Source organism: Stegodyphus dumicola, chromosome 11, assembly GCF_044657685.1.
Source record: "Stegodyphus dumicola isolate Sdum_Otavi_A_Nest chromosome 11, ASM4465768v1".
NCBI classification, from domain to species: Eukaryota; Metazoa; Arthropoda; class Arachnida; order Araneae; family Eresidae; genus Stegodyphus; species Stegodyphus dumicola.
The window spans coordinates 82,357,380-82,385,109 of record NC_140778.1 but is presented as its reverse complement, the minus strand read 5'-3'; the positions used below and the strand labels follow the sequence as shown (position 1 = coordinate 82,385,109).

The 27,730-nt window shown below is 28.6% G+C and overlaps 1 protein-coding gene across 13 annotated transcripts in view; it reads right to left on the bottom strand.

The window, feature by feature from the left end:
- Positions 1-27,730, bottom strand: part of LOC118184600 (adenylate cyclase type 10-like) — a 195,434-nt gene that overhangs the window by 17,023 nt on the left and 150,681 nt on the right. For 7 of the 13 annotated variants that reach the window (XR_015044053.1, XR_015044054.1, XM_085826920.1 and 4 more), the window contains exons 24-31: positions 25,821-25,976; positions 21,595-21,760; positions 17,746-17,880; positions 16,648-16,778; positions 14,584-14,731; positions 12,184-12,275; positions 7,556-7,683; positions 6,592-6,688 (exon numbers count right to left, since the gene is read on the bottom strand). Coding sequence is in view for 7 of the 13 variants with exons in the window: in XM_085826920.1 (XP_085683046.1) it covers positions 6,592-6,688; positions 7,556-7,683; positions 12,184-12,275; positions 14,584-14,731; positions 16,648-16,778; positions 17,746-17,880; positions 21,595-21,760; positions 25,821-25,976 (1,053 nt within the window). In the remaining 6 variants the exon portion in view is untranslated. Of the gene's footprint in view, positions 1-3,743; positions 3,775-6,591; positions 6,689-7,555; positions 7,684-12,183; positions 12,276-14,583; positions 14,732-16,647; positions 16,779-17,745; positions 17,881-21,594; positions 21,761-25,820; positions 25,977-27,730 lie in introns of those variants that run through there. The other 6 variants (XR_015044056.1, XR_015044058.1, XR_015044055.1 and 3 more) reach the window with 4 other exon arrangements.

The following is a 27,730-nucleotide window of genomic DNA, read 5'->3' as shown; positions in this document are numbered from 1 at the left end:
ATGGTGTCGTTCTTATCAAGCGGGCAGGGAGCATGTGGAAAATGGCAATATGGAAGCGAGCGGCCATCCAAGTTCTTCAAGGACGGATATCAACACTGCACGTGTTGAAAAAATCATCCAAAGGGATCGACGAGTAACCGTGCGTGAGATTGCCTCGGAGTTGGACCTGAGTTATGGTAACGTTCAGCGTATCGTAACCAATGAGTTGCGATATTCCAAAGTTTGTGCCCGCTGGGTTCGATGTGCGTTGTCTGTGGAGCATAAGGCCACTCGAATGATGTGCAGCCTCACGTTTCTTCAGCAATACCATTCAGACGGCCAGCACTTCATTGATCGCATCGTTACCGGTGATGAAACATGGCTTCATCCCTTCACCCCCACATCCAAAAGAGCCACGAGAGTGGAAACACGCTGGATCACCGACGAGGAAGAAGTTTAAGGTCACATCCTCTGCCGGTAAAGTGATGGCAACCATTTTCTAGGATACGACCGGTGTTATCCAAATCGAGTATTTGGAGCGTGGCCATACCATTAAGGCCAATCGTTATTGTGCCACCTTAATTAAGGCTAATCGTTATTGTGCCACCTTAACGAAATTGCGTAAAGCCATCCAATGCAAACGGCCTGGATTACTGAGCAAAGACGTCATTCTTCTGCATGACAATGCCAAGCCCCATACAGCTCGCCAGACTCAGGAATTGCTGCAAATGTTGAAGTGGGAGGTCTGGAATCACCCCCCCCCATACAGGCCCGATTTGGCTCCAAGTGACTACTTCATTTTTCCAGCATTGAAGCAATACTTATACGGAACACGGTTCACCTCAGACGATGCAGTGAAAACAGCTGCCGAGAAATGGCTCAATGACCAGGGCCCTGATTACTACCAAGACGGGATAAACAAGTTGGTCAAACGTTCTGACAAATGCCTAAACAGGTTTGGCGACTATGTGGAAAAGTGAAGGCCAGATGTGTCTCTTGATTCCCATTTGTATCTTGTTTCTGTTGTTAATAAATACTTTTTCATTTGCCTTGTAAACTTTTTTTTGGATCACCCCTTGTATGTTCCTCACATTGTGAAAAGATGGCTGAACCTGAAGCCATTTTGAACTCACATAATCCTCTATCTCAACATGTGCAACTTGAAGCCAGAATTGTGAATTTCAATTATTTTTATTTACTTCAGATTTTGTATGAATTTAATGAATTTTTTATTACCAAATTTAGAGATTTAAAAGTGAGCATTGGCAAGAGTACTTGAAATAATACATTTTTATCTGCAGGGTTCTAGACTGTTGCCATTTGGCAAAATGCAATATACCTTTTAATTCCTTTTCCTTTTAATTCATAAACTCTGTTATTTAAAAGCAAAGTGCTGCTACCGTCTAAAATCATAATCATCATGTGTCAACACATTGCCATTTGGAAAACTAAGATATTTAACTTTCAAATTTAATCTGTGTTATTCAGGGTTCTCAAACTTTTCAAATTTTATACCATATAAATATGAAACAAAAATGTATGCATCACCATAGAAAAAAGCACCATAAAAGCATTTCGCCATTAAAAATCAATGCACTTTAAATGGAGTGTATATAATCAAAGAATAAAACCCTTTAAATTTATATTATTTAATTATATTTGTAAATGAAACTTTTAACATTGCAATAAAATATAAATAAGTATATATATATATATATATTGTTGATTGATCGAGGATTGGTTTGTTCCCTTTAAAAAGTCAACCAATTTCCGATCAATGACAATAATTACTTGGTTTGTTGATTAATTTTTTATTTTAAAAGTTTCTATTTCAATTTTTTCCATGATTCAAATTGAAGTTCCTTTAAATTTTTTTTTTTTTTTTTTTTTTTTTTTTTTTAAGATTCGATTTTAAACGTTTCTAAGTTACTTCATTCAACTACAATTCTACTAACTTTCTAAGGAAATCCATTAGTAAATAAATGATTATTTTGTTACTTTGAAGCTACTGTGCAAGTATCAGGAAATTTATTTTTATTTATTAATGCATTTAATTTAATTCAATCTTTGATATATAAATAACAATTGTGGTAAATAGTCAGTAATTATATATTAAGCAAATAATATAGTTGTACAAAACAAAGAAGATACCTGATTCACAGGGCCAGCATTGACTAAATACGTTTAAAAAAAAAAAAAAAAAAAAAACATATACATTCTGTCTTTTTGACATTTTAGATATTACAAGGTTTAAGAAATTGGTGAATGTTGTGAAATTTAGTCAGTTTTTCTTGGAAAAGTCATCATTTCAACAATAAAGCTAGAGCCGTAAAAGTCAAAAACTTAAAAATATATATGTTTCTGAATAATAAAGATTAAAGCAAAATGTTAAAAGGGGCATAATTTTACATTCATTTTATTTTTTTCTGAAAAAATTGTACCACTAAAAATATTGTAATGTACCACCAGTGGTACATGTACCTCAGTTTGAGAACATGTGATACTGATTAGAAAATTAAGCACTTTCAAAGCAATAAATGCAGTTCTTATGAATAGCCTTTCTACTTTTCCATTTAATTAATTTAAATAAAATTTTATATCATGACATGTCTAATTAGAAATAATATTTTTTTAAAAATTAACTAGCTGGGATTATTATAATTATTACATATTTTTCTTTCTTTTATAATTACTATTTTAAGTGGCTAGCCATATAATCAGCTAGTTACTTAAAAAAAGAAAACGGAAAAAAATGTCAAAATTAAATACAATTTAATATTAAAGAAAAGAAGACAGTGAGACAGTAATGAATCAATTAAACAGCTGAAATGAATAATTAAAAAATAATTGGCGTTCATTTTCATCAAAGTTGAAACAGCCATTACATTGAAAGAATATTTAAAAAGTAATATTTTTCATCATATCTTTAACCAAAAAAACAAAAGCAAATAATAAAATAAAGAAATGAGGTATTCTAACTAAAAGCAAATTTTTAAATTAACATATATGTACATCACTACTAATATTTTTTACCACTATTTTTTTTAAATGAGTTTCATTAAAAAAAAATGTGTTTAAATATGTATATTTGTTATTGATAAAAAAGACGCAGAACAGTTTTAACTAGTATTATTAAATTATTATTGCTTATTTAATTATAGCTAAATAATTCTTCAGTGTTATTACATACTTCAGATATCCAGTTTTTTGCTTGATTAAATTCATACATAAATGATTCTGTAACTTAAAAATAAGAAGGTTAAATTCAAAATGGATTTTGAATTACATTTAAAATTAATTACATTCAAAACTGATTTATGGGTCTAATTTTTTCCTTATAATATTACCACTGAATTAAGTAATTTTATAATACTAAGAAGTATTTGTTACAAATATAATATCTTGATTCACAATTCTGAATAATAATAATTAATTTTAAAAATATCAAAGTAATTATTACATTCAAAATTGATTTAAGCATCTGATTTCTTAAAATATTACTGTTGAATGAGTTAATTCTGAATTGTAAGGAGTATTATGACTTAGTAATTCCTGAAAAAACTCAAATTTTAGAATATTATTTAAAAACACTAGCCACCTGCATGACAAACTGGCCAAAATAATTACTATTAAAAAGAAGGTTCTTTTTTCATTAAAGTTCATTGATTTTTTGAATTGGGGTATTGCATGTTTGAAGAGCTTTGGTTTTACAATTTTTAAATTCTTTATTGCATTTATACAATTATTTGAAATTTATTACTTACTATTACTTACGAATTTCAAGTTTTGGTCTTTCTGGAAAAAAAAAAAAAAAAAAAAAAAAAAAAAAAAAAAAAAAAAAGGTTCTAAATTTCTTATTTTATGTCCTCACAGATAATTTTTCAACCAGCTTAATGCGCAAAAATTCTAGACATGATTCTATTTTGTTTTTTAAAAAAATTTGTTATTATATATACGAGGGCCATCCAGGAAGTAGATTACGTTTCCGTCTGTGTCCGCTAGGGGCGGGGCTAGCGCAAACATCTTGGGGTCAGAGCGTTGCGCAGCTCAGTCTGCATCTAGCCGTGCTAGTGAGAGGTTCGTGCTGTGCTCCGTTCAGATACTGTGACGGTTTGAAATGTCTGCGTTAATTGAAAATCCCGCGAGCTGCGAGGTGCGCTCAGTAATAAGGTTTCTGACTGCAAAAAACTGTAAACCGATAGAAATCTATCGGCAGCTTCGTGAAGTGTATGGGGACAACATTATCACTGAAGGTGGAGTGCGTCAGTGGGTCATAAGATTTCAAAATGGCCGAACCAATGTTCACGACGAAGATCGAAGTGGGAAACCCAGCATAGTGACCGCCGAACTTCTCGAAAAAGTTGATGCTAAAGTCCGTGAAAATCGAAATTTCACAATAACGGAACTTTCTTTGAGTTTTCCACAAATTTCGCGAAGTTTGTTGCACGAAATCATCAGCGAAAAGCTTGGTTACCACAAGTTTTGTGCAAGATGGATTCCAAAAATCTTGACAGAGGACCACAAAAATCAGCGAATGGCTGCAGCGTTGAACTTTTTGGACGCTTACCATAAGGATGGTGACTCTTTACTCGATCGCATCGTTACTGGTGACGAAACATGGGTGAAACATGTGAACTGTGAAACGAAATTGCAATCAATGCAGTGGGGGCACACAAGTTCTCCCCAAAAACCCAAGAAATGCATGCAAACAATGTCGGCAAGGAAGATGATGGCGACTGTTTTTTGGGACAGAAAAGGTGTAATTTTGGTGGACTTCCTGGAAAGAGGCACTACAATAAACTCTCAAAGATATTGCCAAACTCTCCAAAAACTCAGAAGAGCAATTCAAAACAAGCGCAGAGGAATGTTGAGCTCTAAGATCTTGTTGATTCACGACAACGCCCGGCCCCACACGGCAAATGTCACTCGTAAAGTTCTTGAATCTTTTAAGTGGGAGTTGTTTCCTCATCCGCCGTACAGTCCCGACCTGGCACCGAGCGACTTCCACCTATTCCCAGCAATGAAGAAGTGGCTGGCTATGCAGCGTTTTGATGACGACGCACAGCTGCAAGAAGAGGTAACGAAGTGGTTGAAGGCGCAGGCGGCCGAATTTTTCGACGAAGGAATTTCCAAGCTCGTACATCGCTACGATAAATGCCTTAATTTGTATGGTGACTATGTAGAAAAGTAGTATTTGAGTGTGGCTTTCATCTGTATATAATAAAATTTGTTTCCTATACTTTGTTTATTTTTTTATTCCAAAGCGTAATCTACTTTCTGGATAGCCCTCGTATATCCAGTCATTTATATAGATTCTTCAGTATTTAACAATAGAGAAAATGAATTGAATCCTAAAATATAATATAAAGACATGGCCAAATTTTTTAATTATTGTCAGAAGAGTATGTAAATACAAAAAAGAATGATAAATAAATAAATGAAATATTACACAAATTAGATGCATTCTATTGTTATTTCTCCATGCAATTTCCTTCAATAAGAAATCTGTCATATTGCATCACATTGCTGCTTGGTCGGTGAGCCATCATGCTATTTTTACATGCATATGGATTCATAATAGAGTGAATGCACACAGAACCAACTATTGCATGATAAAATTTATTTTACCAAAAGAAACACTTCACAGTTCTGGAAGTTTCCACAAAATTACTTGTATAGCTCTTCACAGAATCACAGAGTGCAATCAGTAGTGCATCTAATTGCGCACACGGAGATATCTCAATACTCCGAATTCACGCTGAGCTAAACAACTACTACTGAGAGCAGGTCTCTGGTCTTATATAGTTTTCATAAAATGTTAGTATAAAAAAATCTAAATGCAAAGTGAACCTCGTACTTATACAAGTATAGTACAAGCATTGATTCCATTAGGCATTGAAACATAAATGCTACACAAACAAGAATCACTAGCAAACAAATAACATATCATATTATATATATAACTTTTGCATATATTAAACATCTTGCATTCATTCTCATTTTTATTTCCAAGCTCTGGGGATTTAATTAAAAAAATTGCCTTCATTTTGATTATCTCTTACAAACAAGATAAAATTAATACATTTTGAAGTTCTCTGAAAGTTCTTCAGCTTGCAACAATTTTCTCTTACCATCTACAGAAATTTTCATATATATAAAAATTTTTTTTTGAGATTTATAATACTACAATAATCAAAATTAGAGTTAAACCACAATTTTGAATAATTACTTACTTGAATAATAAATTCATAAACAATGATTTTAAATTCATTTTCAAGAAATAAAAATGAATAAAAATTCAAAATGACAGCAGAAAGTGAAAGACAAAGTGAGATAACATACTTTTATGCTAATTTAAATTTATTTTCAAAAAGAAAGAAAAAAGTAAATGAATTAGTGACAGTGAAAGAAAAAAAAAATGTTTAAAACAATTTTTCATTATGCCAAACAACATTCTATTTCTTGTTCAGAGAAGCCATGTATAAATCTAATTTATGCATTTATACTTGTTGATAAGGGCTACATTGATTTTTAGAACTCTCTGACAAGAAAAGAAGGCATATAAAATAGAGCAGAGTTATAGAGATAGTGAAATAAGAGTTTAGAATTTACCTTTTGCCATGCCAATAAATTTGAAACTGATAAAGATATATATCAGGAACACATGTTTGAACATTAACATACTTCAAAATTCTGAATACATCTGCAGCTACAGAGGAAAAAAAAAATACAAACATAATTAGAATACATGGGGTGGGGCAGACTAAATTTTGAATATTAAACTGTAAAGAAAAAAATTAATTATGATTTACTTTAATTATACCCTTTTAATTTCATATCTATAAAGTTATATATTAATCATTCTGTGATTTTTGAAAATGTTATACAGTTTAAATGGTAATTAATTAATTATCAGGTAATTCACTAACACACTAATAATTTTTATTGAATACAGAAAGTTTCAGTTCAGAATATTTCAGTTGTGTAGCTATCAACCTGAATCCTTAATTGATAAGTTCCATAATGCTTTGCTATTTATTTTCCTAAAACACTAAACATATTAATATCAAATTTTACACATACAGTTTCTATAATGAATCAAGATACTCATACAATTTTAGTAAAAATTAGTAACCTGAAAATGGAATGATTTTATCTAAAACTTTAATTTCCTAAAGATTTAGTCAAAAACAGACTTGGTTATTAAATGAATATAATTTTTTTTTAAGTTCTGTGTTTCATATGCATTAATGTATGCATAGACTGTTCTCATACAACAGTTTTACATAGATTTGTACTACAGACTGTATTATTAAAATACTACGAAAACGCACTCAAATATTTTATGATTTATTGCATATTATCCAGCCTTATATATTTCAAATTATATAGCCAGTTAAAAGGCCAATAAAATTTGCAATTAAGAATATATGAAATAGTTTGAATTTTATAATTTCTATATAATTGCCATTTTTTGTTAATTTAATTGATTTAATATAGATACAATAAATCTTACAATTTTTTTCAATTATATTTAAAAATATGATTAAAATTCAGAAATATCAGCTTTCCATACATATTCTTTCCGCTCGAACCAGTTGAGAACGTACTAAATTTCCTTTTATGAGGGTAATATAAGCTCTTTCAATATTTTTTATTTCTAACAGATCTATCTGGACAAAGTTTCGTAGCCTTTGATGACACCTGTAATGTTAGAAGACAATTTGAAAACAATATATTAATTCATACAAAATTATATTCTGCTGTTATTAATAACTTACCCTTATCTTGAAAAACAGTACCAGATTTCATAAAATAATAAAGATTTATTAACAAAAATCAAGTCTTAATTTATGCAACTTTTAATCACTTGTTTTTTTTTGGTATGCATACTTGTGCTCTCATTGAAAATTACATATATTTAAATACAGAATTTATTTGAATAAATGTCAATACAGAAAACTCTTCAAAATTTTGGATATTCAGCTTTATTTAGAACAAAATTAAAAAAAAAAAAAAAAAAAAAAAAAAAAAAAAAAAAAAAAAAACCTCTAGTACATAGCAATAAATTTTATAACTAAGCATGAAAAATTTGCAAACCATTAAGATTGCTTCATTGTAGAACAAACTAAAAGGAGAGTTTCTGAAAGCTACTTTTAAGAATTTACAGCAAATTTAAAAAAAAAAAAGATTTTCCATAATACATTCACAAAAATAATTTCTATAGTACTTGTATGTAACAGATAAAATTATTGCCAGCTAACATCAACAATTAAAAATGAACAGTGTAATTTCAGAAAGTCGCACGCCTTGATTATATTAAATATTGGAAGTATATAAAAATGCTATTTTTGAATAAAAATAATTTTTTTCTCTATTCTTTGTGTCATTTTCTAAATAAAGAATGATAAATTTCAATCAGTGTAATAAAAAATATGAGTCATTTATTTTATTGCAAATTAATTATATTTTTATAATAAATTGATTGATGCCATTGCAAAAAATTAGGTAATAGAAAGAATTGAATTTCTCAGTATTCAGAAATTGTAGATTTGATATAAAGATATCAGAGCAAATACACCATGCAAACATTCTGAGACAGAAAAGACAAGAATACAAATAATATTGAGACATCAAAGGAAATTGATATTTAAATTCTTTTAATCCTTCATAAGAAAATGAAGTCCATTATAGTGAAATGTTTGTCTAATCAATTATGGAAATAACTACCTGCCTAGGAGTTGGATTGTCTGTAGATAACTATTTAAAAGGAAACTGGCTCATATCAGGATGACCAAACAACAAAATATTTCATATCAACTGATGTAAAAGAAAAGCACTTGATTTGGGAAAAAAGGTATTTTAAATTTTTGTTTTCTTTTATTTCATTGGACCTTTTACAATAGCATTGCTAATGATGACTAAACAGATGAATTGTGTACATTGGTCATGATTTTTTAATTGATTTTAACGCTTAAAACAATGCAATACAGCAAGGAAAACACTGGAAACATTAATTGTTTTTACAAAATTCTATTAAATTAATTCCTGCTTTCATAATTAGTAAAATCTGTAGTTAATAAATATTTAAATTTTTCCTTTAACAAAAGGAGTCCATTCCTGAAGCGAATATGTAGTTGATTTATGTTGCTGTTACAAAAAATAATTGTTCAATTACTGCATCACTTTCACCACTGCCAAATCATTTGCCTTCCCCCTTTTTCAAAATTTGAAAAATAATATAAAAATTTATTTAGATTACTTTTAATGTGCTTCATAAATTAAATAATAAAAATTATAGAAACTAAATACTCAAACCTAAATAAAAGACTGACTGATGCTTTTTTATTAATAAGTGTTGAACCTTATCAATGTTCGTAAATGGCAAAATATATAAACTGCCTTCTTACAGATGGATAGCAAACATCTATCATGCTCGGAACTAATATTTCAAGTTCCACACCTTACCTTTTTGAAAATTATGGCTGTGAAAATAAAGGAAAACATTTTTCCTTTTCCACATCATTTTTATCCAAATTGGGATTGGCATAGTTAGTACTCCCTTAGATATCAAAATATCCAATTTAAGTCTTTAGACACATCCGTGATATTAACCTTTAACAATGGCTCATGAGTGGTTGAACAATAGAAATGTTAAACATTGGTAGTTAGACCTAAATTCACACTCTGGCGAGTGGGTTGGCAGTATGGATGTAATTGTGGTTTACCCATATATAATGTGGATGTCAGTCAGTTTCCCTGAGAAAGTCCCCCACAAAGGCATCATTATTCTTAGACAGCTCTCTTGTGCTTTACTGCAACCTAAATAATCCTACCCTTTACAACATAAAATGAGATTTTTTTTTGAAGGGCCTCGTGTTTCATCTATTTTGAACTGTAGCAGAGTCTAGAATCTATAGGAATCTTTTCAAAACTAATTACACATAATCAGCAGAACTGCTCTATTAAGATATTTATTTATTTATGTTTTGGTAAACATGTTTAAGTACACAATTTTCATATTCTACAAAATTTTTTGATTAATTTTTTACACTTTTCTCAGTTTCTGAATTTTTCCAGGTATTATCATTACATTTATTTAAATCTATTGCTTTGGTGGGAAATAATTTTTAAATGCTGCTTTCTCTCAGCATATAAAACAGAAACTTTGTTCTCAAAATTCATACTTTTATCTTAAATTATTCATATGCTTCTGGAGGTTAGCAAAATTACAGCATTGCTTAGTAACATTACATTAATTCAGTTCATCATAACTATTACTATTATCATTTTTAAATTCTAGACTCTCCTTTTTGGGGTTTAAGCCTTCCAATTCTATATAAGGCACATAGTAAATTTTTAATTATATAACCTTCATATATTTTGATAAACAATTAAGCCATGTATTTAGTTTGGTGATAGCAGTTAACTTTAACTTTTTTTTTTTTTGTTTTTGTTTTTTTGTTAACAATCCTAGCAACCTATTTTTCCCACTGTCTTCATAATCAGACTCATTGAAGTGATGGCTGTATGTAATAGTATTTTACTTGTTGACAATATCTGCTCTTTAACACTGGGCATCCATTCCTTCACGAAATGCTTCTATGTTAAAATCAGTGATGTACGTTTTCTTCTTTTGGTATGAAATTACTACATGTAGAAATGGCAGAATACACAATTTTTTTCAATATTTTCCCATATGAAATACTTTCTGAATAGAAATTCAATTTGAAAGTATCTTCAACTATAATTTTGAAATAAAAGAAATCTGTTTATCTGAAGATGAGGAACAAAGAACTAATCTCTCTTACTGTGGAACTCTTATTGCTAGGCAAAGGGTTATTTTCAACCTAATGACATCACATAACATCCAGAATGCTTCCCATGTGGATTCATGTTGGCATGATTCCTCTCAATGTGATGACCCAGCCCTTCTTTTTCTTTAGCCCTGGTGTACAGCAGTTTTATTTATTTCACTAATGGTGAGCTCTGTAGTGGTAGTACTAGATGAGAATAATAGTAAAAACTTTCCTTAGTCTGGTAACTCTTCGTGCATTGTGTTTTTCTTATTCAAAATACAGAATTTCTTTTCCTTATTATCAGTTTTAATATAAATATTTTTTAATAAAACAAAATATTACATAATTTCATAGTATACTTTTGATGACACTTCTTAATTTTAAAAGTGACATGGTAACTATCTCTTTCTTCATCTCTGATAGCCTCTACTTTTAATAACTAAATAGTTATATTATACATATACCTTTATACAGGAAAAAATTTGAATTTTTAATTTCAGATTTATTTTATAATCTGTTTCATATTTTGTAAAACTTTTAACGAATTTTTGATTAAAAAGCTTAATGATTTCAAAGCAAGCAATAGCAACACTGTACGGAATAAAACACCTTTATCTTCAACGCATGAGACTGTCTATCAGAAATTCTAAAGATTTGCTGTTTTTAAATATTTTTAGCCCAAATGCTCTTGAAAGAGTATGTGTGAAAATGAAAAAAATACCCTTTTGGGAGTAATATAAGATCTGAAAGCTTTCAGATTCTTTTAAAATTTTACTTTTATTTAAATTCATTTCTGAATGCTAAAGCCTGTTAGCTGGAATTATTATTTCAATTGATTCTTTCCACTGTCGGACAAAGATAGTGTATTTGTAACTCCTCGAGATTTCACAAAGTATTTCATCATAATTGTCAGTTAAGCTTTTACTGATAAAATCAGAAGATAAGATAAAAACAATTCATTGTATTAATATAAATGTAGGCTTTATGCATATATTTCTCGCTTTTCACAATCTGCTGTTATATTTTGAGAAGAAATAGTAAAGTAAAAAAAAAGTGTGGAATATTAAAATTTATAGTGGAATTTAGAAAGTTACTTCGGAAGATGGGTATTTATGACCTGTGGTTATTAAAGAGACCCTGTCAAAACTTGACTTTGCTGAATAGATAAAAGCTATTCAGCTCAGTTTTCAGCATTCAATGTGATAATATAGCTAAAATCAACTTTAATACATTAAAGTAGGTTAACAGGATTTTCAGTATCACAATAATTTTAATTTCAAAAAGAATTCTCAAATTTTTCAAACACAAAAAAAAAAAAGTATAGAAAATCTATTATGGTGTTAAATGCTATTAAAACATACTATGATACTATATATATATATATATATATAAAACCCAGTCTTACATTCTCAAAATATTTGTTTCCAGTTCATTTACATTTGCTGTTGGATTCAAGTGACATTTGCATTGATACAAAAGGATCCTATTACTCAATACCTAAAATTGAAAAGATTCATAGTCTAAAGGTCAGTATATATATACATATATATACATATGTTGTATGATTTTAAATTCACTTAGTGCGAAATCAAGTTATTCTACTACTTGTGCAATAGCTGCAAAGTAAGCTAATAATAATTTATTTACTAAAGAAATATTGATTATATTATCTCCTAAGATTATGTAGAATTATCTAAAAAGAGTGAATCCATAGTTAGTAAGTTTAATTCCGAAAATTGTTTTAAAGTAAGTAACTTGAATGTAAATTGTTAAAAATGTTTAACGGGAACTTGTATTAAATCATGAATAAAAAAATTTTAATTCTACTACTTGCACAATAGCTGCAAAGTAAGTTAATAATAATTTATTTAATAAAGAAATATTGATTATATTATCTCCTAAGATTAATTTTAGTAGAATTACCTAAAAAGAGTAAATCAATGGCAATGATTACTTGCTTTAATTTAATTTCTTTTTACAATTGAAATTTTGTTCTTCATGATTTAATTCAAGTCCCCGTTAAACATTTTTAACAATTTACAATCAAGTTACTTTAAAACAATTTTCGGAATTAAACTTACCAACTATGGATTCACTCTTTTTAGATAATTCTACTAAAATTAATCTTAGGAGATAATATAATCAATATTTCTTTAGTAAATAAATAAATAAATATATATATATATATAGAGAGAGAGAGAGAGAGAGAGGGAATATTCAAGTAGAAAAATAATTTCCTAAATCAATACTTACTGAAAATTTTCAAATAATTTAATTTATTTATGTATAATGCTTCTGCATTTAAAAATTAAAATAAATTTTAATCACTAACTAATCTTAAACAACATTCATACAATATTCTTTTGGATTTTAAATACAGAAATATAAAGTAATTTTAATATAGGACACTCTTATGCATAAATAGAATTATGCTATATAACTGGCAATATATTCAGCTTCACAATGAAGTGACAGATCAGCATGAAGTTGAATTCTTTCTCTATATGAATGGTATTTAATTTCCTTTTGTCATCTGGAATTTAAAAAAGAAAAAAACAAATAAAATATCTGATATATATATATTTTTAATTATTATTTTAAACATGGAATTTATTCATTGACTTTCAAAGTTCCATTGCACACCAAATTTTTTAGATTTGAGTTTCAGATACTAATGACTAATATTAGTAGTGAAGTAAAATAAGATCTAAAGGGATAGAATTCCTTATCATAAAACTTAGCCTAAAATTTTTTGCTATATGAATTTACTTCTTTATTACACAGATTTTTTTTTAATGTATTACCTATCCTTAATGCATAGTAAGAGCTTTACACAAATCAGAAGGGAAAATTATGAAATATTTATTCATCTAAAATATAAATACATTTATTTTCTCAAGCGTGTATGTAACATTCACTCTGGTTTATTTACCAAACAAGTTGAAAAGATGGGATCAACACAGATGGTATGTCATCCTCTGAGTTTCTAAGTAGTTTTGTGCTGATGTGAGCTTTGGGAAACATCCCTGTTGGGAAAATATTTAGCGGACTGTTAACCAAGATTGTGTTAAGGGTAATTAATAAGTAGTGTGAATTATTTGACACAGAAATAATTAATGCATACATATTATTCCAAAATGTTATTAATATTTTTTGGTTACCTGATACTCACTGATACATCACCAAAAATACCACCTGTCATTATGATTCTTGTGAACATTCTACAGCCCTAGAAACTATTCTGCATTCTTCTACAAAGATGAGACTTTAATCCCCCCTTTATTTGATAATGCTTTTTCTTTTCCCTTTTTTTCTTCTTCTTCTTCTTGGGAGAGTGCTATAGGTGAATGGAAGTGGCATCTTTTTTACTATTTAAATGACAGCTTCAATCTGATGAGTGCGAATTTAATAATTACATGCAAAGGGATGAGAATAATAGAAGAAAAAGGAGTAACATAGTACAAGTTATCATCACTTAGCTCCTTACTTATCAGAATTTATGTGCAGACAGAAAATAACAATCTCTTTGATGCCATTTTAAATATGATTGCCAAAAAATATCATTGCTAGAAATAAAAATTTTTTAAAAAATTATGATTTACTGGTGGGTGGTAGACAACAAGGAAGTACTATATTATAATACAATTTATTTTATCATTAAACACAAATAAATGTTTACATTTTAAAATTATTTGCATTTACATAAAATGCAATATATATATATATATTTTTATTTAATGAAAACACAAAATTGGAAAAGAACAATTAATACTGTACTATTATTAATACCTGAGATTTTAAATACCTGAGAAAAGTCTATTGGAAAGGCATCAAGAGCAATATGTTCTATTTTTACTAGTTCCATAGCTAAGCTATATTTATAAGCCATATAATAAGTTTTAGTAAGAACTCCCAACAATTTAGTTATTGCTTCAGCATGAAGTGAAGGAAACCTGAAAAAAAATTTAATGTAAAATTTAATTTACAGATAATGGATATATTACTATTAAAGATAGCTTTCACATTTCAGTTCCTAAATTAATCAGTTTTCCCCTACAAATGAAATACCATTACCACCATCTGTCATAATTAAAAAGAATTAATTTTCTTAGACTATACAGATTTCTTTGAAAACTTTTAAACACATTCAGTTATGCATCAGGAGAGGGAAAAAAAGGGCAAGTAAGGTATAATGCTTAAATTAACTAAGAACAATTTTTGAAGTCATTTCTCAAAGAATTTATTGTGAAATATGATTTTGAAAATACTTTTCGCCATTTTGTTTAAGCTGATTAACTAGCAACATCTTTAAGTATCAAGCTGCAAAAGAACTAATAAATAATGGATTTCTAAGCTGTTTTGCTGAATTTACATTTTAATACTGTTTTAGAATATTTAGAAGTTACAAAGAATGATTTTTATGGACATTTCAAGATTCCCTACCCTACTTACTAAAAGGGAAATTGATTTATTGGGATAAACCTGTTGTCATATTTACACACTTCAGACCTTAGTTTCATCATAATTCATATTTTTTTTTTTTTTTAATATGGAATAGGAATAGTCTGCTCCTGGTACAGGAGCATGGCAATACAAGAAATAAACTATAATTTAACAAAAAATGCAAGAATTGTTATATTGATTATTAGTAATTGGGAAAACTTTTGTTTGAGACTAATACAAACTAAAAAGGCTCTCAGGCTCATTTTTTTTAAAGGTTGAAAATATGTCTCTCATGGTTAAGAGAAAAAAGTATTTAGAGGATGCACTTCATGTTCTCCAAAACAGAAATAATGCCATGTATTGAGCAGAGTGTGGAAGGCAGAATGGAGAAAGAAATAAATTTTTGAACTAAGAAAGTATGTAGACATTCTTGCATAATAGGTTTGAAATTCTAATTATTAATTAAACTCATAGATTTTGTTCAATATTGTAGATTTTGAGAAAATTTATTTCTCGAACTGTCAAAAAATTTTTGAAAATTTTAGTGGAGGAAAAATAATAGAATGGCTGAGAGATTAATAAAATTTGCAGGGAAAGATTTATTAACTTCTTTTTTTCATCTATAAAAATTGTATTAGTTTAAATGAAATTTCAAATTCGTTTTAGTTTAATTAATGCATATGCTGATTACAGTGTGTTATTCACAAAGTATGCTTTAACTTTCCTAATAATGCTGCCCAAATTTCTACCTAGTAAGTTAAGGTCTGAAAAATCTTAAGCATTTATTAAACAGCTTATATATATACTAAAATTTAAAAATACAAATACATTTTGCAATGTTTAATATAAAAGGTGTGTTTTAAGCCAAAACTAAAGAATTTCTGTAAAACATGTTAATCTTTTAAAATTTCTTAAAACTGACACTTGGAACTCTTTTCCTTACTTTATAGCATGTCAAAATGTTCTGCACTCATTTCAACACCAAACGGATGGCAGCTGGAATATTTTCTTGCTATTCAATTTATAAATATGGTGCTTCAATGGCATTTATACTATTTTCATGAGAAGGTTTAGGCATATTATTTATTTATTACATTTTGTGTTCAGTATAGTACTTAAATACGGAATAATTAAAATTACCAATTTACCATGTCTGCATAATACAGTGGAATGTATTAAAATAAAACATGCAAATATTAAATCAGAAAATAAGACATAGAAGTATGTATCTCACATCTAACAGTTTAATAAATGAAAATAAATTTAATAACAATGCACTGCACATACAAATTATACTTCTTAAAATTTTCAAATATAATTGAAGTCACTGAACAAAAGGAACTTTTTTTTTATTATGCATGTGTACAAAATTTATCCAGAGGAAAAACGTTAAGGAAATTTAAGATAAAATTATAAAAGAGCTTACTTTGGCAATATGTGCTTAAAATCATTACAATTAAAGGCTCCATGGAAACAAACAGGATTTAATCCTAATAGATTCAGAGCTTTGAAAGCAAGTGATGAGGCATAATATGTATCACCAAGAAGAAGAAATGACTGTTTAAAAAGCAAACAATAAATAAATGTTGTAAAAATGGAAAATTTTTAAAATTTAATTTTAGACTTATACAACATTCCTTTCAATCCAATTTCACTACTAACAATTCTGACTTTAGCTACAATAAAATATAAACACATCTTTAGCAGTGTTATTTACATTATATCAATGCACTACTGGTTTCATGAATTATGAAATCATCATATAACTATCATGAATATTTATATCAAAAAGCCATTAACTTAATAAAAAATCCTTAACACCATGTTAATGAGATAAAAAATTACCATCTTAATACTTCTTATAAAATCAACTTACACATACTGAGAATCTTATGTACTGAGAAAGATTATCAAAAACCATTTTAGCAGAAATTAAACGACTATGATGCTAATTACTTCAAATGACACACAGCAATCATTAGAATAGGATAACTGATATCATGTGAAACCTAAGCAGATTTCTTAATAAAGTATGCTCATAACTAAACCCTTTATTACACTGCTATGTTGAAATAACAGATGCATTCATAGCATAACTGTTCGATAAATAATTCATCTTCTCGCCACCTAAAGGAACAATCTTCTCCTTCATTATGTCTATGCAAATCCTGTTATGCCCTGTTCCATAGCAATTCTTGCAGTAGGAAATAATTTTTACAGAACTAATAGAATAATATCCAGCAGCAACACAAGCACATAGTGTATGTAGTTACTTTACAATAATGATATGCTTTAAAATCAATTTTAAAAAAGGAAAATTTTTTTGCCAATTATTTAAAAATGAATTAAAAGCTTTCTTTTTATTGATAATGTTACTAAATGAATTTTTTGTGCATATTACTAGGTGCTACCATAGAAATAATTACTACTTTTCAATACTTCATCTTTAACATTTTAATTGAAATTGGGGAAAGAATTAATAAATAAATAAAAAGTAGGAAAAAAAGTAAATTTAAATTCTCACTTCAGCTTCAGCTTTCTTTAGAGAGGCTTTCAAGACTACTGGATCAAACTGACACTGATCTTCAACTGTGCTACTATGTGATGAGCTATACATGCCAGGAAATATACTTTCAGCAAATTCAGCAAAATGCAAAGCCTAGAGAAATATTTCAATATATATATTAATACATATATGTAACAAATTCTATAGATTCTTCACTGAAAATACAGAATGATAGAGCTGTATAGGTGCATAACAAAGAGGGAAAACTTTGTAGACATGGCTGTAGATCCAACATATTATTTTATTCCTCGATAACTAATTTTTAGGACTCATATTCTTCTTTACATATAATCATTATGGGTGCAATATACACCCACACTTTTATATAACTTGTCACATCTTTAGACAATGGATGAAGAGGAGAGATGAGCAGCAAGTGTTAGCATAGTGAGAGAGTGTTAGCAGATCGCTTTGCTAAAATGCAAGTGCACATTTTAGCAAAGCGATATGCTAACACTATAAACTAACTCTATAAATATTGCTTTGCTAAAATTGCAAAGCAATATTTATAGAGTTCTTTGTTGAAATTTTGATCTGAAATTGGATTAAAAATATTCATAATGCTACTTTGAAATTATGCATTTTAGTTCATATATTAGTATTTTTAGGACAGGAAGGTGTTGTAGCTAAATTAAAATGCGAATTAAAATGTCTATTTCCAAATTAAGGTTACTAGTTTTCTTGCATATTTTATATTTTACATATTTATGCATAAAACATTATAAATACCTGAAAGCAGGATATAAAAATTCATACCCAAATAAAGAAGAAAATCATATTTCTTAAAATTTTATAAGATAAAAATATTAAAACTGAGGTCTTTATGACATCATTTCAAACTGTTGCACATAATATATGAATTTTATTACATTATAACAAATTACAAGAAACAAGTTTGGGGATAATTTTGATTTATGTGATTATTTAGAAGTGACTAGTAGTCGTGGCTGGCGTTCTTTTTTTTTTTTTTTTTTTTTATATTATGTAAAAAAGATTTTTATTTTAGATGTTCAGTAACAAATGGTTTTGAGTGAAATTAAATGTAAATAAAATAAACATATGCTTTTTTTATATATATGTGTGTACAGGCAATAATTTAAGAGGTGAGAGAAGACACAAATATTTTTTATCATGGACAATGGTCAATGGTCAATTTTTTATCAATAATTTTTATCATGGACAATGGTCAATTTTTTATCATGGACAATAGTCTATATGCTGACGTGTAGAATGCATAACTGTGTAGCTGCGGTCAGACACAGCCTTCTTGACTATTCAGCACATTTTATTTCTGGACAAAGCAATTTTTCAGAAGTATATTCTGATTCATACATCTTTATAAATGACAGCTGCATCAATTCCTCATCATATTTTTCTACTTTTTCTATACCTTAGACAAATGCACTGGATAAAATTGAGAGAAAAGCAGTGACACGCTAGCTTGAAGCAAGCAAAGCAGGAAAATGCAACATATTTAGAAGAAAACCTCAGAGAGTCAAAAGTTTATGGTTCCAAAAAAGCTTTTGATTTTTATTGAAATTTTATTCACTGATTGGCAAAAATATATCTGCATTGGCAGCATTATGTAAGATCATATATGGATTAGTTTGAAATGATGCAATTAAAATTAGAAGTTTGCTTTACATATTATTTTTATATACAGAGACACATTCTTAAAAAAATATACATATATTCTCTTCCTCTATCTATCTAAAAGGATATATATGCAAGAAATATAATAATTCAAGTTACATAATGTGGAACTGTAAATCATAAGAAAAATTTATTTATGAAAGAAGATAAATAATCATATATATCTCGTACTGTAGAGGAAAAAAGACAGTATACAATATAACAGTAACTTCATTAATCAATGTTTTAAGGGTTTACCTTGGTTTAGAAGAGACTTAAAAATGAAATAACTGTTACAAGCATTCAGCAGGTAATACTGGACATAATAACAATAACACTCCTTGTTTTATATTTTGATTATGCTGAAATTTATATGAAAATTCATGATCCCTTCGTCTATATTAAGCAGTTTATAATGAGTTGAACAGACATTTCAAGAACTTTTTCTGGCAGTATTCATGAAAAAAAATTTGTTTCATTGCTGTGATATTAAATGTACATATGATGAATTATGAAGAGTTAAAAAATGATGTCATGCTTAATTTGATATACTATTTACCGTATATACCCGCGTATAAGTCGACTCCCCACTTCGACATAAAAAATTCGTAGAAAATAAGAAACCTGCATATAAGTTGACCCCCCATTTCTGAAACCGATCGAGAAACTTCGAAAAAATTTTTTTAAGTACTACATTTATTCAAAATCATCTGAGAAAAAAAAGTAAATATACGATCAAAAATACCTTGGTAAATAAACAAAATCAAAATCCTTCAACGTCCGATTCGCCAAACATTTCATAGAACTCTTCTGTCGTCATTGGCTCATCATCATACATATTTTCAGTCTCGAACTCTGTATTGTTACGAAACGTGTTTGGAACACCATATTTTTCTTTTTTTGCAAGCTTCATTGCTCGTAAATGTATGCAAGTTCTAGTGACAATGAAACCATTCTGTCAGCACTCTAAAACCCAAGCATACAAGTCATTTTAGAGTTCTGGGAAAGGAGCTTTTCCACGTCGCAACGCCTTTTTCGATTTCGGGATTTTTTGTAACTTTACTTTATTCTTGCGCCAATCACGAATAAATTTTTCGTCAACACCAAACTGATGAGAAGCAGCACAGTTATTAGTCTCTTCCGCGAAAGAAATAACTTTTAACTTAAATCCAGCAGCATATGACTGACGTTCTGTTTAACTACCAATAAATCAGCCATATCAACAGAAACAAGAAGGGAAACAAAAACGTGCTGACAAGAGCGAGTAAGATTTAACAGTGGGGCACGTGATTCTATCAAAGGATCTGTCGAATCTGGATGTTAAACCGAAGAGTTTTCTGCCCCCGAACAACCAATCAGCATCCAGCAGGCAAAAGCGTCGCCAACATATCCAAAACGCAGGATAATTGGGGAAAAATTATCATATATAGTAACCTTCTACAATTTATTCTGGAAAAGATTCACGTACGCAAAATCTATCTGCATTTAAACCTTTTTAAAAGTTAAAAGAAATATTCAAAACTGTTCAGTTATTGCGTGGGCTATTTTTTAAAATTTTGACATGTATGCCTGTTAACAAAAGTATTTCATGAATGAACAATAACTATTCTAAAGACTTATACGTACATAAAAACTATCTGCATTTCTCTTTTCTTGGCGTGTTGGCGAAACATTTTTTATTGCTCGATATTGATTGGTTGTTCGGGGGCCGAAAATTCTTTGGTTTAATCGAAACTTATTCTAGTTAAAGTATGAAAATCTGTGATTAGTTCGTCACATAATTTAAGTCATGAAATTACTTCAAGTAAATGACTTATTTAATAAGTCGTCCAATTTGAGTGCAGGAAGAGAACAACTGCATTATATAAAGACATTTTTGAACTTCTGATTCTTTTAATTTTTTATGGCCCCGCGTATAAATCGACCCCCACTTTGAAGTCTTTTTTTTTGTCCAAAACATCTCGACTTATACACGGGTATATACGGTAAGAAATTATGTTCACATTAAGTCAATAAAAATATCAATTAATCTAATTTCTTGAAAAGGCCTTGGTAAGAGGTATTACCAGTTCCACCCATAATTTAAGTAAAATGCTGATCTAAAAAAATTAGCTTCCATTAAAATTATATAAATGTGGTACTCGGTATTTTAAAAAATACAAAACGAATAATAACCTGAATAGGGTAATTGATATCATTTGAAGCTTGAGCAGCCTTTTTGATAAAGTAGACTCGAAGTAATTTGGCACCAACAGAATCATAAATAGCAGCAAGACGAGTATACAATGTAGTTCTCCTTTGTAAACATGTACAATGCTTTGAGTCAGCATAAATAGGCAAGCTATAAAGAATAAAAATGAATTTATGCCATAATATAAAATTCAAGAATAGATATTTTAAAGAATACATTTCATGTATATGAAAAACTAATAAAGAAAATATTTAACAAAGAGATGAAGTAGACAAGAATAATGATTGTGATTACTTATTAAAATGTACATAAACAGGAACTTTTTTTAATACTAAGAATATACTACCAGAATTTCATTAATTATAGCACAGATAATATTAACAATTGTCTTTAAGGAGAAAATATTTAAGTAAATATAACAAAAGAAATACAATTTCTGGAGATCAATTAAAAAATACAAAGATTTAATGGTTTAATATTATTAGCTTGTACGCAAGGTTAGATTAGGTTATTTGTACATAGCAAAGCACATAAAGACTGTCTGCCTAAGGAGAGAGATGCAGTTGGCGAGGACTTTCTGAGGAAAACTTGTAGAGTCATTAGGTAAATTGGAAGCTGGAAAGCTGAAAAATATGCAACTGCCTTCGCCGGGAATCAAACCACGGACCTCTAAAATACCGGCTCATTGTGCTGACCACTACACGACGAAGGCATGCTAGGGAAGTGGGAGAAATACCTTATAAACTCACTTGTATTCATATTTGTGATGATCACGTGAGGAAGACGACAAAAACCAAACATGCAACCATCTTGAAAAAAAGTTCTACATGAAAGGTGATCTAAGTCAGAGATGGTCAACCCACAGTCTGCCTTGTAAAATTCACAAAATTTATAATATAATAAATTCTATTGACACAGCAAAAATTAAGAAATCAATTCTGGTTCTTCTGAGTAAAAACAACATGGACATTTATGATAGCTGTCAACAGAAGCAGGTTGAAGCTATGACATCACAGATTCTAATTGGTTAAAAAGTGATCATGTGATGATTACATTTGATGTATGTGGCCCTGATCCTTTATCCCTTGTCCATGAGTATGGACAAACTGACTGCTCATGTCTTTAGTACAGTAAACTGTCTTTAGTACAGTGTATGATTACACATACGAGAAACACTGTTGATGAAAATAGACAATACAATGAACAATGGGAAAAGTACTGTTTTATTATTCAAAACTCCAAATCAATGCATTTAATTTCTCAAGAAACTGTCGCTGTATTTAAAAAATACAATACGAAAAGAAATTATGAAACAAAATACAGTAATCATATTATATTGGAAAAAAAACTAAAAAAATCAAAATACAACACAGAATTTTAAATGGAAATTAAAAGCTCAACAAAAAACATTTAGTTCAGCATTACATAACCATCTAACATCACAAAGGCAAATCATTTTGTTTCATTTCTAATTCTAAAAAAGTGAAACCATTTTCGAATGGTGAGTATGTAAAAAAAAAAAAAAAAAAAAAAAAAAAAAAAAAGTTGAGAAGAGAAGACATTGCAAAAAATGTTGTGCATGATTAAAGAAAATTGTTTCTAAATATTAGTTTACCTTTACAAAAAGTATATAATCAAATTATCAACATTTTAAATGAAATTCTTACAAATCTGTCTGATCTAATTTGAGGTTTCAAGGCATTAAATGGAAGTGCAGAAATTTCAGAAACATCTCAGCTTGTATTATTCAGTTGAGGAATACATGAATAATTTCACGTAAGTGAAGAAATGTTAAATGTGATCAACTTGAAGGGTAATACAAAAGAAAGTTTTTTCCAGACTGTCAAAAACTGTTTATGTGAAAACAACTGGTATTTAGATATTCTTTCCGAAGTACCAACTGATGATTGATAAAGTTATCTGCCAATCATAGCTGCTGTGCCGTCAGCTTAAATTAAAAAATTACTAATAAATAAGTTAGAATCAAACAACATTAACTGAAGATTTAATTATTTTCCATTGCTTGATTCATCAACAAAATCTGTGTACTCAAGTTTTTTCAATGACTCATGCAAGTAGTCATAAAAACAGTTAATTATATCTGATCACATGCATTTTTCGTCAGCAATTTAAGGAATTTCTAATAGAATTAGAAGAATTAGATGCTGAAAATGGTGATATTATGTATTTCAGTTATATCAGGTAGCTACATTGAGAAAATTGTTTACAACAATCTTTTGAGTTATGCCAAGAAATTGGTTTGCTTATGAATGAGAAGCTAAAACTAGTGCCAGAATTAAATATAATGATGTGTGGTTATTGAATTTATGCTCTATAGTAAAAATAGTAATAAAACTTAATAAATTAAATGTATCTTTACAGCGAAAAAATATTTAATCATCTTATGCCATATGATTTTGATTTTCAGGTATGGAATGGGAGTAGCTTACTACTAAATGGATTTCCTCTATAGAAAGAATTAAATATATATATATACTTTTACTAAAAGATGTTACATGACCAGAATTTGCATGGATTGAAAGCTTAACTGATATGATCCATTTCTTAAATTAAGATCCACATTCCAGTTTAAGAAATATTTAGACCATTCATTGAAAAGTCACATATATATTCCAACCTCAGTTAATACAAAAGATACTCAATTATGCAATCTTATTTTTAAACATTCTATATAGCACCATGTGCAGTTTTAAGGCATGAAAATACAGTAAATAACTTCTTAAAAATATTTACTGAGTTTTGTTACAATTTAATATTATTTAAACATGGTAAAAATTTAAATATACAAAAAAATGTAGCAAACTCGCTGTTAAATGACGAGTATTCTTATTCTTATTATTCTGTAACTAAATATATGCTTTAAAATATCTTATATTAATTACATTAATGGCAAACTTGTTTATAAAAGTGGTTACAAATTACATCAAACAAACAAATTAATAAAAACTAAAATAAATTATTAATAAGCACATATGTTGCTTTTAAATCTCTCAGTCTGTTACACTGATGTTATAATTTGAAAGATAGACTGATGATTTTATAAATAATTATCTTATAAATAAATTATTAATAAGCACATATGTTGCGTTTACATCTCTCAATCTGTTATATTCAATGCTATAATTTGAAAGATAGACTGAAGATTTTCTCCCTGAAAATTGACAATAGCAGTTAACCAGTCCATATGTTTGTCTATCAGTATAGATACATAATAGAAATCATTCTCCCTTTTTTGGGGACATTTTGAAAAAAAAAAAAAAAAAAAAAAAAAAAAAAAAAAAAAAAATCATTGATATTTTTTATTTTACAGACTTTCTAGGATCTTTCAGGTAATTGTTCTATTCTGTTACATTGTGTAAGTGCGATTTTTTTAAAAAGCATACTACTTTTGGAGTTTTAATATATCTACAAACATATTTCATATATTTTAATCTTGCTAATACTTCATAAAAATTCTTGTTATTGAAAGATGATGCAAATGGCAAACCCTAGCTTGATGGTACTTTCAGAGGAAATTTCAAGATACATTAATTTCAGTTCAAAAGCTTCAGTGCATTCAGTTTTGGAATCCTGAAATCCTCAAACATCCACAAATTTTAAATGAAAATATTTTCTTTGCTCTGAAGAAACTAAGCTGCTTACATAAATATTGAAAGAATATGAATTAATAAATATGAATATGAATAGCATAAATATGAATATGAAGCACAAATATGAATGCTAAAGATCCTTAAAATGGCAGATAAGCTAACAAATCTGCCATGAAAGTTTTAAAATTAAATTAAATTAGCAAAGAAAATAATATATAGTATAATAATAATTTATAGAAAATAATATAAGTCATTAAATTTGCTTTGAAGTAATCTTCGAAATTTTGCATGCATTTATTTTTTCTTTATTCTTAACTTACTGAAGTGAACAGTGACTACTGCATTAGTTGTTATGTTTTTACTTTATGGGGATCACATTAAAAGTTAAAATTTTGTTTTTACAAAACTTTCTCACCAAAAATGTTGAAACTGCTCTTATAAAAATCCGCATGTTGTTTTAAGAAATTTTGCAATAAGGAGTATATATCTAGAATCAATATTTGAATAAATAAAACTGCAGCAAATTATATTACATTTGATTTACTTATTTTACAAATGTAAATTACAAATCATGTGTAATAAATAAGTGAAAAGATTACCAACGCATATCTTTCATAGCATTTTCCATTTTAGTATCTTCAGCTCTTGCCCTTTTGCAGGAAATACATATAAGGCCATTAGTCTCTAATTCATAAGCTAGTTCCAAATGCATGCTACGCAGTTGATCTTTTGTCATGTAGTTCAAGATGCACAACCTAGCCAATTATAAAAGAATTTAAATGTTTTTAAACTAAATTTAACTAATTTTTTTAAATATAAGGTAAATAAAAAACATTTTCTTTGTTCCCTTGTTTTTTATAAAGTAAAATCCTGCATGAATAAAATCCACTTAAATTGAAAAAAATGGAGGGAAAATAATATGAACTGGTGAATGTAAAAATCACCAATATCAATTATTTTAAGACCATCATCTTGAACAAATTTTATAACAAATAAGAATAACACTAGCATATCATATGCAAAAGTAGTAAGTGAAGAATTAAATCTCACTCCAAATATGTATATTCATAAAAGATTTATGCCTTGGAGCAAAATGTACCTGAAAATTGCTAAGCTACCAACAAAAACAAAAGCATCAAATCTTATAATAAATTATATGTATATAAACTGAAAAATTATGTAAATAGGACTTTCAAAACAGCAGTACATCAGCTAATTGAGACAAACAGAAAATAGCTGATTTTGCCAGAAAAAGACATGATATTGCTTTAAGATTCTTCCTCCTCCTGAAAAAGTTTGAATCCGATAGGGATAATACAGCTTTTTCCTTATTATATTTATTATTGCATATTTTTATATTTTTACAAATTACTTTTCCACAGTCCAGGTTAGTCTAGTAGACTGCACTAATTTTACTTAATTAATTTTCAAAATTTGATTATATTTAACTTTCTAGTTCCTGCCTTGCCTGTTTAGTTTTAAACCTAATTATATATATATGTGTATGTATGTGTGTGTGTGTGTGAGAGAGAGAGACATGCAGAGAAAGTTTGGTTTGTTTTATGCGATTACAGCAAAGCCTCTAGAGCTATCTGCCTATAGGGAGGGATGCCTTTGTGGAGGACTTTCTAAGGGAACTGACTCGTTACATATTACACATGGGGAAAGCCATGAAAATGCCCATGCATCCAGCTCGTTAGTGGAATTCGAAACTCGGAACAAACTACCAGAGTTCAGCAACATTACTGCTTGGCCACTGGTGGGCTTATATAAAGAGAAAGAGAGAGAAAACAGAATAATAGTAATATTCAGTCTTTAAATCCTATTCCTATCAAGCAGAAAAAAAAAAAATTCTGCAGTGTAATATTATATTAGAATCCATAAAACAAAAATTTTAAATAATTTTTCAGAGTAAAATATGTTGCAGAGAACAAATGGCAATGGAGTGGGGAAGAACAAAAGAATACCCCCCCCCCCAAATTGTGTTGCACTTCTCATTTTTGTTTGGTACAAGTTTCTTGAACTCATTTACTTTTAAAAATTATATAATATGATATAATGTTATACATATATAATGTAGTATGTTCTCTAAGCAATTCTTGCCATTCTGCAAGAAAATCTGTCAATGGCCAGCTAGTGATATTAACAATATTTTTTAAGTATAACATTGCAATTTTTGCAAGTACATTTGCATTTTCCCCAATTCTTTTTGGAATATTTCAACAGCTTAAAAGCAATAATTATAAAAACACGGAAACTGAACACTGCATTTCTAATTACTAATCCACATTATTTTTATGTGTTTTTTGAAAAAAAAAAAAAAAAAAAAAAAAAAAAATCTGAAAGGTTTCAGATTTTAAATTATGTCCAAAGGGGCGTTTTTTAACATTTTGTCTGTTACCTTTATTTATTAAATATCACGTTCTTTGCACTTAAACCATAAAATTCAGTTCAAGAGCAATATTGCAAAATAGTTTTAAATTGAGCATATGTTTAGAATTTCCGATAG